General features: G+C 42.0%; 2 protein-coding genes across 3 annotated transcripts; one reads left to right on the top strand and one right to left on the bottom strand.

Moving 5' to 3' along the window:
- Positions 1 to 405: 405 nt before the first annotated feature.
- On the bottom strand, positions 406 to 8,225 carry LOC121188692 (zinc-binding protein A33-like). 2 transcript variants are annotated; one of them, XM_041048550.1, is made up of 6 exons: positions 7,632 to 8,225; positions 6,756 to 6,851; positions 5,292 to 5,525; positions 5,009 to 5,031; positions 4,340 to 4,455; positions 406 to 3,084 (listed from the first exon to the last, which is right to left on the bottom strand). In XM_041048550.1, exons 1-6 carry the CDS (start codon positions 8,148 to 8,150, stop codon positions 2,519 to 2,521), a joined length of 1,554 nt encoding a protein of 517 aa, XP_040904484.1. In that variant the 5' UTR covers positions 8,151 to 8,225; the 3' UTR covers positions 406 to 2,518. The 2 variants fall into 2 exon arrangements, with proteins under 2 accessions (XP_040904484.1, XP_040904485.1); XM_041048551.1 differs by having other exon boundaries at positions 406 to 3,081.
- A 2,699-nt stretch (positions 8,226 to 10,924) lies between these two features.
- On the top strand, positions 10,925 to 12,864 carry LOC121188534 (endonuclease domain-containing 1 protein-like). Its single transcript, XM_041048338.1, has 2 exons — positions 10,925 to 11,463; positions 11,988 to 12,864. Exons 1-2 carry the CDS (start codon positions 11,158 to 11,160, stop codon positions 12,591 to 12,593), a joined length of 912 nt encoding a protein of 303 aa, XP_040904272.1. The 5' UTR covers positions 10,925 to 11,157; the 3' UTR covers positions 12,594 to 12,864.
- The last annotated feature ends 77 nt before the right edge of the window (positions 12,865 to 12,941 follow it).

Below are 12,941 nucleotides of genomic sequence, written 5' to 3'. Positions count from 1 at the left end.
ACTCATCTGAGAGATGAAAGATGAGGGATTAATGAACAAGATGACAAGAGGAATGACGGGTGGGGAAAAAATAGTAGATTTTCTTGGAGAAAGTGGCAAAAAAAAAAAAGATGTTTCTGCTTTTGGAGAACCTCTTTCATCACCGACTTACCTTTCACCTTGACACTCCCTGAAACTGATCAAAGACGGGGATGAATGACAGAAGGAGTGGCCGCTGAGCAGTAATGTAGAAGTGAAGGCTTGTGTTACTGCGTGTTGATCAGCCTGCGATAATATCTAATTACAGATCAGGACAGTTAGGGGAGAGAAGGGTCGGACCAGGCATAATCCTGACAGGTATAGTCTTATGACCAGCAGTCTTATGATTAATGTATAGGCAGATGACACTCAGAGATTAAACTGACATGGATAACAGATACATTTTATTTTGGCCAGACTAATTCTCATTACTTATTTGTTCGTAATAGTAGTCACAGATTACCAAATTGCTCAACTGGCACGAGGGAACTCATTAACCTTGCTTAACTGGACAGAGAAAAAGGAACACTATGTGAGTATCCATGACAGGTTAACACCAAACTCAAGCACAGTGAAGCGACAGCTAATCAACTGATTATCTTTAAGAAACAAGTATTTACAGCATGGAACACAACATGAACACAACACGAACACAACATGAATCAAATGTTTTCTGTGGAACAGGATGTTTTTTCAACCCTGTGCCTGTAGTGTGAGGTGCTCTTGTGTTGCATTATATTGCAAAATGGTGTTGTACTGGTTTCAACGTTCTGGTCTTGTGGTGAAATAGGGATTGAGAAATTTCCCAGCACTTAAATAATAATGTATCCAGTAATTGATTGTGTTCTTGGTGTTTGTATCACGCCGGGCAAATTTCACGTTTTGCGTGTTTGGCTTGATGTACATTCATCCACTTTATCAATGTGGCAGGATAAATTGCTCACTAAAGGTTATCGAATATACCGCAAGGAGCCTCTCCTCTTGTCTCTGTCCCTTTTGCATGAATGACTTGTTTGAGTTTTGTTTGTATAGTATGTCACTTTTCCAAATCCTCATGACGGAGAGGAGGTCATGTAGATCAGGTTCTATCTATTGCTGACACCTGGAGGTTATTTGATGTCCTCCCAGATCCATATTCCTCATACATATTTACAGTCTATCTATAATAGTGTCATCCTGACTTTCCGTATTGTGAACTCATTCCTCCTATGTTGATCTTCCTTAAGCTTCTTTCAGTTTTTTCCCTGTTAAAAGGTTTTTTGGGGGGGGTCTAAGGATAGAGGGTGTTGTATGTTATATAAATTGTAAAGCCTCTTGAGGTAAATTTGTTTGTGATAATAGACTATATAAAAAAAGTGGTGAAAAAAAATTCTGCACCACTACTTGAAATGAACTCCTCCCTGAAAGCTTTGAGCGGGCTGCAGTGGCTGGAGGTTGGCCTCCATTTGCTTCAGAAAAGCTTAAATTTGCATTACAGACCACTGACCAGCACAGTAATGCTGCATTCACAGTTAGTTTTGGGCGCCCTCTAGTGGAATCAGATGTGCCAGCAACACCACTGCTTTAGATGTGTATCAAATTACAATGACAGGATAAGATATATAAAAACTCCCAAAATATGTTATATTCTTAGATATGGTATAAAACACTCCATAAGATATTGCAACAAAATTAATTAAGAAAAATTTAAAACTTTTCTTCCGAGACTCTACTAGTAAAGTCTTTGATTACATTTCCATTAAGCAATATGCCTTACCCCTTTTTCTAATTAATTCAGAACCAATACAAAATATTAAAGGATGAGGCTAATTTATATTTTTCTTATTGTCAAGAAATCACCCGAAAAAAGCTAAAACCAATCATGTGTTTGTTTATCTCTCTGTCCTTATTTGGCTGTCAGGCCCAATCCCAATTTATTTCTACAGAAAAATAAAGGCCACACATATATAGGTTCATTACAAAGGAAAAAGTCTAAGTAATTCCCTCCAGCAGTACTGTACTGTTACTGTTTATAGCAAAAGTTACACACACAGGAGGAAATTGCGCATTTTTTTTTGCTTACACATTTGTTGGTTTAGTGAGTATTTATGGCAGCAGCAGGGTGTTAATGGGATTTACCCAAAATAAAACTACGGCGTTTCTGTCATTTCTGGACAACAATGAACTCTGTCTTTTCAACAGTAGAGAGTAATAGGATCTATCAGGTTGTGGTTACAGAGAAAATACTTGCTGGTAAGATAAATTTATTGTTGTTTTTGGTCTTTCCATGGGATTTGTTGACAATAAGAAAAATGTGGAAGCCATGTCCTTTAACATGTCATTTGTCCTGTCCTATAGTAGTTTCATCTTCTCATTTCCAGTCTTAGAGTGTAACAGTTAACATGTTCATCATCACCACAACATTAATTCATCAGTCTTTCTAACAAGCCTGATGTGTGAAAGCTCACATCTGAGTCCATCTGATTTCGTCAGCTGCTGAATCATCAGATAAAAAGCACATCTATCCCCAGTGTGGAGTTACTATGGTGAGCGGCTCCCGGTTGTGTCCGTTTATAATCGGCCAGGGATTAAAATAGGGGAAAACAGGCTCTTTGAATTTTGCATCATAGAAGGTAAAGAGGTGGCTCATGTTCCCTGCGTCGTAAAACCCCACCTCTCCGCGCCCATAGTCCAGATAGACCCCCACCCTCGTGGGAGGTTTGGTGGGATGTAACACGCTGTCCTCTGAGTCGGTACACGCTTCGTACTCGCTGGTGCCGTTGCCATTGTCCCTCAGCACCAGGGTCCAGAAACCGTCATCTGGGCAGAGGCTGATCTCTTCCTTCCTGTTGACAGAGGCTGTGGCCACGCCCAAACCCCACGCAGTCTTGGAGCCCACCTCCACCTCCCAGTAGTGTCTGCCAGAAGAGAAGGCTTCGGAGCCCAGGACAATGTTGTAGCGGGTGAAACGCTCTGGGTTATTGGGCAGGTTGGGCTGGATTTTGCCCATTTGGACGCTGGTGCGACACGGGGAAACCCACAAGCAAGGGTAGGCCGTGTCTGGGTTGAGGGTCACTGCTGTGACTGCTGGGAGGGCAAACAAAAAAAGAGTTAGAGATGGAAAAATACAACAACAAAGATGTGTTTACAGAGAATGACCTAAGAATGACTCTTTGGCAGTGACCTTCAACAAGATGGTGAATACTGAATCCTACCTGCGCAGTCAGTGTAAGACGAGCTAGATAAGAGCATCAGCTGCATGGATGCGGATAAAATATAAATGATATAGTACGTCAAGGTAGAGAGCTGTGATGTAACTCCAGAAATTCATTTAATCTGCTCCCTCGGTCTAGTGTTACAGAATCAACAACGCTGTATGATGACATGTCATTGGCAAATAACATGAAACTCCCCAGACACACCTGCCTTCAGCCCAGCAGCAGACTGTTTAGAAAGCAGATACAGTCACGTTTGTAATTCACTGTTGTCTAACTCATCCGGAAAGAACAGGTTGATACTAGACTAGAAGATTTAGCCAACTTTTTTTTTTTTTAAAGGGGAACTCCACCAATTTAACACGTCAAAGTCAATTTGTTAGTCACTCAGAATACAGTCAAAGTCAAAACAACAGCAACACATAGTTAAACACTTTTGGCTTCAAGGTCTTTGTAAAGTGAACCTGATGCCACTACTTGTCAGCAAAGTAAATAAATGAGCAGTTCACTATTTTTCCCACCAGAATATGATTGCTGGCTTTGTAGAGACACCTTGAAATATTACACATTTAACATGTCACACTGTGAAAGAATTAAAAATCAAATAGTCTAAATATTTTCAGACACTTTTGTGCCATGTCAGAAGTTTTCTGGCACAGGGGGTTGAATGCATTTTGAGGATTTGAAATAATGACCTCAGCATTTCAGTAATCCTGGTTTTGGCAGATACACAGCCCGTGAAGCCGTACAGTGTCTCCTCTGGCTCTACAGGAGCGATAAGACTGAGAACATTTCTCTAGTGACTCAGAATGGTACTTAGAGGAAGTTTGGAGATGATACATTTTTGACAGAAAGTCCTGAACTTTAGGTTTGGTTTGAAAGTCGAGGGTGTTTACGAGATGAGGTGGTGAAACAAAAGATGCTATTGTGTTGAAGTAGGATCCAGTGTATTTGGAGCTTAACCAACACATGGGACTAAAAGTCAGGATATATCAGTCTCTGCTGCATCACTTTTGACCTGTTCTTTTTCTTTCTGTCTCCCAGAAGCTCCCCCAACATAATGGGAGAGGAAAGCAATACTAAATTGCTATTACAGGTGTGTTTGGGTGGTGTGTGTGTTCATATACCTGGCTGACAAATGGAGCTCATTTTCCTCCAGGTCCTGCACTGCAGAGGTCCCAGAAACTCTCCTGACTGCAGATCAACACTCACTTCTGGAGGGCGCTCAAACATGCTCTCAGCTCTGAGAGAGAAACATTTAAAAAAAAAGAGCATAATGAAAAGACATCCTCCTTTATTTTGTGGAAAGTAGTGCTTATATTTATTTAGTCCTTTCACAGCCGTAAAGCAGCTGTATACTAATGTAAAATATATATAATTTAATATTATTATTATAAAATATTATAGCACAGAAAAAGTAAACTAATCATGGAAATGCTTTGTTCTATTAGTAAAGTGAAGATGTAAGTCAGGCGCAGCACGTTGACAGTGTGACCTGTAAGCCACATCTTTATTTTATATCCACATTCTTATTTATGCCACCTATTTAATAAGAAATGTAAAAAAAAAAAGAAACAGACAAAACCTTTGCTGTCTAAGTTTTAAATTAGTTTGAAATAGAAAGAATGTCCAGTATAGAAAGGCCTGTAAAGACACAGTGTTGTAAGTGTGCCGTCATAAACAGTTTGACTTTCTGACTCCTAGGGGCCACTAGTTGGCATGACAGTGACTCACTAAACCGCTGCCCTCACATCTCGTTTGTTTCAATAAGACTGAGAATAAGAGATGATACTCACCCTCCAATGAAATCTTTGATCCCCTGTAAAAGAGCAGATCACAACAGGCCTATGATTACCAAATAATTCAGCCTCTGCTGAAACATGCAGGTAATATCACTACACTTTCAGAGTATAGCAGTGTTCATTGGTATGTGCTCAGCTGTGTTTCTGTTCTTTTTTTTTCATGCAACCGATACTACGTTTTTTTTTTCAGTGTAGGTTGAAAGAAAGGTGCTATACAATATATGAGACATCCCTTCATTCTTCTCCTCCTCCTCCTGTCTTCCCTCTTCTCTCATACCTTGAGCTGCTCTGGGTTTTCTTCCTCCCTCAGTTTGAGGCGAAGCTGGTCGGCCGTACTTTCCAGTTGGCTGATTTGCTCCGTCGCCTGAGTGAGCGCCTCTTCCAGCTGGTTGAGCTTCTCCTCTTTCTGCCTCTGTAGCTTCTCCTTAATGCGCTCCTCCTCCTCCACAAGGAACTCCTTCAGACGAGCAAACTCTGCAGACACCAGCTCCTCCAGATCTCCTGCTCGCTCCTGTGACACAGGGAGGACTGTGGTCAGCGAGGACGAGCGCCTTGCAAAAAGTTTAACTGCTTTTTCAATTTGAAAGTAAAGCACCACCAGCGCCATGTAAATTAGACTTTGTATTTCCCTTATATGACAATACTCATACTAACCAATGCCATGGCCCAGTTAGTTAAATTACTAAAAACACTTTAAAAATATATTACTTGTGTTCAAAGGAAAACTTAAAGGTGTGCACTGAATTACACGGGGTAAAAATTTAGGAAAACATGTTGAAAGATTTTCGTTTAGGAAAATCTTTCAACATATTGAACTGACTGACATTTAAATTTAAATGAATCATGTCTATAAATAAACATTATACAGAGCATTCCTCTGGATGTGGCAAGGAAACACATCTGCATGTATATGTCAACATACCCACACACACACACACGCAGATTGAGAGAGAAATTTGCGGGGAAATTGGCAAACTTCTTCTCAGCCTTGCTCGCCCGCATCCTGTCATACTGACAGCGAGAAAGGGAAGTGAAAATCTGTGAGTGTGCACATAAACTGGGTCAAACCCACAGACAGGAAAGCGTACACTCTCTCCGACAGGCAGACGGAAAGGATAGAAGAAGACAGTTTCTAGTACGCGAGAGCGCAGACGTGTAGTTATCTGCCACTGCAGCAACGCTCCGCTCCACGCTCATATCTCAGTTTAACACACACACACACACACACACACCTCTGTCTGAGGTGCATGCTCACGTGGTAGGAGAAGCGTCCCAGCCTAAATTCTGTCTGCTGTTTTCTCTCTCTGTGAGGGTGTCAGTCTTTTGCATACTTGTGCATTGTGTACATATGTGTGTGTGTGTGTTTGTGTGTCTGCCTGTCAAGAAAACGTGAACATGAGAAAAACAAACATGACATGACGTGTATGAGTGTTCATTAAGCGCCTGTGTCATTTCAGGACCAGACCTGTGCCTTCGCAAAGCATGAGAACCACCACGTACGACAATGCGGCGTAACAACCCGTTGTGTCACCACCAGTCATAATTAGGACGAGTCATCCGCCATTCAGGTCTGTCAGACAGGTAAAGGGGGAGGAATGCAGGTGAGTGTTGCCTCGACACCAGAATTTCTGGTTCTTGTCAAAGGACATGTACACACACACAAACACACAGTCGCACTTTTTGCTAGGATTACGTTCAGGATATTGTCTCTCTCACAAGCAGCCCACACACACACACATACCTTAATGAAGAGGATCTTTTCATTTGTCTGTTTTTGGAAGAGCATGGCCTCCTCTGTCTGTAGCTGAACCCTCTCCAGAGCCACAGACAGCTTATCCTGTAGGCAGATAGCAGAAATAGATTCATCACATGCACAACATCATTAAAAAGCGAGGTCAGTAAACTAGATTATACTCAAGTGAAGAGTTAATTTGATTGGTGCCTCTTTCTGAACAACAACAACAACATCATCTTTAATGGGAGTCATACGATGCTCACCCGTCCTCAACTGAACGCTCTGACTGAATTTCAAACAAAATGGGAATTCAGCACCAGAAAAACATGTTAAAAGACACTGAGGGGCCTCTCAGAGTGAGTCTCCAAACATACTGATGATGGGCTGCTGCGAGGTTGAAAGTGCAGAGGGGTTAAAAGAGCTCACACTGACCCGCTGAATTCCTGTAAAACTCAGAGGGCCCACAGGCTTCTGGGGAAAACAGGAAGCCTGCTTTCAAAAACAAATGCCGTGCCACAGCATCTGTTCTGTCAGAGCCACGTCTGTTAACATCAGAGCAGCTGTGGTTTGTAACAAATGTTATAATAATAAAGAAGGTTTGAACTGACCTTTAGGAAAGTTTGTCAAACTAATGAAGTATTTCCTTCCATGAACAAGGAGTGTCAATATAAGAATTGTGGAGTGTGGCACTCCCTAAAACTTAACCAGAGTCCACGTTATCTTGTAGCTGCTGTTATCAAATTTCAAACAAATGAATTATATAATTGAAAAAAAAAAGGTTTGGTGATCCATACTTTCATCTCAGAAAGTTGTGTGGTTTAAGGTTTTGGTGGAATTATCAGAGAGAAATGTGCCTTAAATGTGATTTAAAGTAAAAAGTACCTTGTAGTTTTCAAAAGCCTCGGTAATGGGGATGACGTTGTGGGTCTTGTGGTCTCGGGACATGCCGCACACCAGACAGATGGGGAGCTGGTCGTCCTCACAGTAGAGCTTCAGCTTCTCCTCATGCTCCTCGCACATATCCATGCCCAAGCGCGGCCAGTACCCGATGGATGAGGCCACGCTGCACATGCTGGACCCGGGCTCCCGTTCCTCCGGCTCCTCCAGCTCACTTTCCGGGTCCCGTCCGGTTATCCCCGCGGCTGTGTCCATGGCTCTGGCTCTGCGCACACTGTCCACGACGTTGCACAGGAGCGAGTTGGGCCGTAGTTTGCGAGCGCACGACTTTCTACACTTCGGACAGTTGGACAGCTCGTCCGCCTTGGCTTCCCAGCACTGGATGATGCACACCTGGCAGAAGTGGTGTCCGCACTCGAGGATCACCGGGTCACGGAACAGCTCCAAACACACCGGACATGTCAGCTCCGACTGGAGTTCCTCAAGTGCGTTGGCCTCCGCCATTCTCGGCCGAGCACATAGTCGTGAAAATAAACGTCTGATGGCAACACAGTGGCAAGCAGAGGCTAGACTCTTCCGTTTACAGCAAGAGAGAGAGAGAGAGAGAGAGGGAGAGGGAGAGGGAGAGAGAGAGGGAGGGAGGGCGTGGTTGACAGCAGAGCAAATGTTTTCGCGGAAGAGACAGAGGACATGCAGCAACAGGCTCCGTGCAGCCGCGATGAACGCGCTGCATGACAGGGCGCACGGTCTTTATTTTGCCGGAGGGAGGGCAGACAGCTTTTCTTAGAAAGAGAGAAACCATAAGGAGCCTGACGGTTAGGTTATCATGTGATTTTTTTTTTTTTTTTTTTTTTTTTACAAAGGTAATCAAATTATCTTTTATCAGCCTAATAAGGAAATAAAATTGGGGCATATAGCGTTCTGCAGCCATTGTGTTGTAACTAATGGCTTGATTAATGCTAGTAAAGTATTTATTGAACAGTTACAAGCAATAGCTTTATTATAAAGAAGAAGAACATGAGAAGTGAAGCCAGAACATCTCGATCGCCTCCTGGTGGCTGACTGTAGTACAGGTCTTGATACGGTCAGTGGGAGACACCTGCGGTCTTCTCGGGAATTGGATGTAAAGTAGCAACGAGGAGAGGAGATAACTTTAACTGTAGGCAACTTTTCCATAACCGTGATGGTCCGTTTCACACCGACAAAAAGGAGCTGTTATACTGTGTGCAGTCATTGGTAATAGGCATTTAAAAAAAAAAAACAGCTTTTGGGTTGCTAAAGTAAAGCTGTTAACAGATAATAATAAAGGGTAAGAAATACTAGTCCTGTACTTATAAATGTTAATTAATCATCAGTGGAGGGTCAGGAGTTTTTTCATAGAAGTCAGCATCAAAAATGAGAAAGTCATATGAATTTATAGTGTTTACAGCCGTTAATAAACCAGAGGGTATTTTCAGTAATCCAAGCCTGTAGTTGTGAATGTTACCAAGTTGTTATTAAACTATATATTTTGGCGCAGAAGATCCACAACCCTTTTCTAGAAGATCAGCGGCTAAAGGAGCCACTGGAGGAGTCCTCCTGATGAATTTAAAAGAAAAGGCTTTAAACTGCTAATCATTCATTTACCATTGATAAAGCCATTCCTAACAGCTTATAAACCCTTTATAGAAGAGGCCTTATCAGAAAGTGGTGGGCTACTGAAATATATGTTATTTCTTTATTAAGGAATAGTCATATGCATCCTGAATGGAACTTACACATCAGGAACATTGTTCCTGTAAAATAAATCAAATCAAATTAAGTAGCCTAGACGTATTCCCTTTCAGCACTTATTTTGCTTCAAGGCAGTAGACAGCGAGGCTTCAACATATATACATATACATATATAGACACACATATATATAAGAAGTCAAGGCTTCCACAAGACAAGGAAGAAGAAGTTAAACTTGCTGACATAGAGTATGCCACATGTAAGTAAGACTCAGCAACTCTCCTCTATGTGGAAACAAAAACTATGGTAATTCCTGGCCGTCCACAGGTTACAAGTCATCACCAGTGACTGTAAGTGCAGCACTATTACTCACAGTCCAACCAGTTTCAGTGACCTGACCATGATTAGTTTCGGTGACCTGCATAGTCATGCCTCTGAGTGCCCACTAGATGGCCACGATGTACAGTGTACCACCTACATATCAAAAACAAACTTCAAGATTTGTACAGTTTGAGCTCCTTTTATTCTTTTTTATTCTAAGGGGATTCCTTTTTTTCCTACGATGCAGTAAATGTATCCGGGAAATCAGAATCCAGAATTGAGAAGATAGTCTAGGCAAGCATGAAGTATTTAAAGGCACAAGATTTCTCATTTCCACCTTCCACCAAAATACACAAATGAATGTATAAATATTTTGTTTTTCAGAGGGAGAGGGAGATGTTAAGGTTAGTCTTCCATTCAAGAGAATTTGTAATCTAAAAAATGTGTTTATAAGATCAGAACATGACCTATTATGAGATGGCTGCTTTTAAAAAAAAGTTTATTTATTTATTTATTGTATCAGTCTGTTAACATTAGTATCAATCAGTCAGCTTATCAATATTTTATCCACCTCATTGTCTTTATTTGTAATGTAAATCACTGTGGTTTCCCCCAAATATTTATGTCCTTTCCACAATCTAACAATTTCTTAATATAGTAAAACAGTGATACAGACAAATTGGCACAAATCAACGGAAACAGGGGATTTCCCCACCAACACATTAAGCCCGTAATGAAATAAAGAAGCCACAAACGTTTCGTAAATTGACAGTTGAGAAATAACAGAAGAACTATGCATTTCAAGAAAAAATGCTGGTTCCCACAACTGAGAGAAGGAAAACAACACAGAAACTAGTGTACGACTCAGGCATCATACAAATCTCCAAGTAGTCCATACAGAGTTTTGAATCATGCAAGGTTATTCAGGGTATTTCCGTGATTTGGGGAGGGGGGGGGGGGGGGGCATCATGGCCTCACATCAAGGGGTCTCTGGTTCTTCCAGCTTTAGAAACCTGCTGCTGGAGGAGATGTACAAAAGATATGGTGGGACATGAAAAGGGTCTCTGGTATGAGACCAAGGAGATCTCTACAGGTCCTGGGGTGCATTTTCTTTTTTTCCTCAATTCGCCACAGACTTGAAACAAGACAGTTTCTGCCTCAGCTGACTGACGGAAAAAAGGATATGCAGAACCTTTTTTTTTTCCCAGAAGGTAGCCTGACTGCTAGTTAACTGAGGAAGTTTGATCGCAAATGGGGGTTGGGAGTGGGTGAACACTGTCATCCACAGGGTTCCTGGCGGCAGTATATATAGGAGGAAACCCCAGTGACAAGCACCCTCACTCCAGACGCTGAATGGACACAGAGGAAATATAGGTCTTATTCAACTTTGGAGCTTCATTGGAGAGGAAGTCCACGTTTGCTGACATCGCTTTCAAGCAGCCTTAAACACAGCCAGCCTTGCTGCTCTGTTTGTGCAGGATGTCTCAAAGGAAGATGCTGCATTTCTCAACGGGAGCTCTGCTTCTTCTCCTACCCTGGTTTGGAAGCCTGGTTCTTGGAGAGGTCAACAAAGACTTTTCCAACTGCCTTGATTTCTTCTATGATAAAACTCCACCGCAGGGCATCAGTGCACCAGGATACCAGCCAATATGCCAGCGCCACAAAAACCAGTACCACTTTGCAAGCCTGTATGACCGTCAGCGTCGCGTACCACTGTACTCGGCGTATATACTCAGCCCAGCAGAAGGAAAACGGCCCAATAGCACTTGGATGTATGAACCACAGGTGAGTAGAGAAACAATGCTTTAGAGCAACCATTTCCTTTAAAGACTAACTACTCTGTTGAGTGGTACTGTGGCAGTTATGGTGTGTTTAGATTATACTAAGATTATGTTGTGATTATACAGATTGTTAGGAAAAATTAGAGAGTTTTACAAAGCATTGTTGTCAAAATGAAGGATCAAGTGTGTCTAAATAACTAAGTTTACCTAATCTTCACACAAAAATTGAAGGCAAACATGAAAAGAGGTTTGAGTTTCAGTTTCATTGAAGTATTATTATATATTGTGGTCTGTGTTTTATTTCCTTAAATAAGGGTTTTGCCATGTAAAGAAGGAGAAGAGAAACCCTGTTCCAGACTGTAAATACAAAAAATGTTCCTTCAAATATCATCTTTCCTCTGGTGAGGTAATAAAGAAAGGAAAGTTGCACAGACTTACAGACGTGGCTGTTCATCTCAAACGGTATAAAGGGTCAATAAACAGTTTTTTTTTAAAGCTTAGACAGTGACATGTCTCTCTGTGTTTCAGTTGGCGTTTTCCCGTGCCGGCTCAGAGATGACACCTTTCCATTCCCCCGTGGACCAGAATGTGATGGAGAGCCAGGCGGTGTTTCAGGACTATAAGGGCTCCAACTTCACCAAAGGCCACCTCAATCCCAGCATGCACCAGAAGACAAAAGAGGACCGTGAGGCCACCTTCACCCTGACAAACATAGTCCCTCAGCAGAAAGGCTCCAACTCTGGTCCCTGGAACCAGCTGGAGAATGAGGTATTGAGCAGATACAAGGCTTTCTGCAAAGGGCCGATGCATGTGATCACCGGGGCCATGCCTTACGAGTCTGTAGAGCGCTGGATTAAAAACAGGGTGTCTGTTCCTGAGTACATGTGGTCTGCCTACTGCTGCCCATCCTACAGCTCTGACCTTCCTGAGTCTGTGCAGCCATTTTTCCCTACGTATGCTGCAGTGGGAAGAAATGACCGCAACAGCGAAGAGGAGATTGTGCCAGTTAATGTCAAAGCGAGGGCCTCAGTGCGAGGCTATGATGTGAGGCGGATGACTTTAGAGACTCTGGAGGGCATCCTGAGACAAAGGCTGTCCATGCCCATCAGTCTGTTTCATGGGCAGTGTCAGTAACAAAGGGGAAAAAGATGCAGTTACTTGTGAAAATCAAACGCAGTAATCGCCACATACAGCACGTCTCCCCAGTGTTTGATTCAGAATCCGGATGTGAAGAGGATTTAATTTCTGTCTTTAATTACTGAATGAAATGAGAGTTTGATTAAACAGATGATGTTTCCAATAATCAGGATTATGTAAAATAAATACAGTATCATCCTGTAACATGCTCAATCACTAACGCCATGATTTTACTAATAAAGCAAATTTGGGAAAAAAAAAACAAAAACTGGTGCATAGCCATGTTTGTTTGACATCATAAATAAATACCAGCGTTGTTCATACAAATGCCAGCACAAATAAAAT

The sequence above is a fragment of the Toxotes jaculatrix genome, chromosome 10 (genome assembly GCF_017976425.1).
Source record: "Toxotes jaculatrix isolate fToxJac2 chromosome 10, fToxJac2.pri, whole genome shotgun sequence".
NCBI classification, from domain to species: Eukaryota; Metazoa; Chordata; class Actinopteri; family Toxotidae; genus Toxotes; species Toxotes jaculatrix.
Note: the sequence above shows the minus strand (reverse complement) of the source record. Positions and strands in the feature narration are given on the sequence as shown.

Excerpts from the sequence above, each read along its gene's own strand:
- LOC121188692 (XM_041048550.1), bottom strand. The coding sequence starts at position 8,150 with ATGGCGGAGGCCAACGCACTTGAGGAACTCCAGTCGGAGCTGACATGT. Across the intron at positions 6,852-7,631 it reads AGGCTTTTGAAAACTACAAG|GATAAGCTGTCTGTGGCTCT; the intron begins GTACTTTTTACT and ends ATCTGCCTACAG. Across the intron at positions 5,032-5,291 it reads AAAACCCAGAGCAGCTCAAG|GGGATCAAAGATTTCATTGG; the intron begins GTATGAGAGAAG and ends GCTCTTTTACAG.
- LOC121188534 (XM_041048338.1), top strand. The coding sequence starts at position 11,158 with ATGTCTCAAAGGAAGATGCTGCATTTCTCAACGGGAGCTCTGCTTCTT. Across the intron at positions 11,464-11,987 it reads CTTGGATGTATGAACCACAG|TTGGCGTTTTCCCGTGCCGG; the intron begins GTGAGTAGAGAA and ends TCTGTGTTTCAG.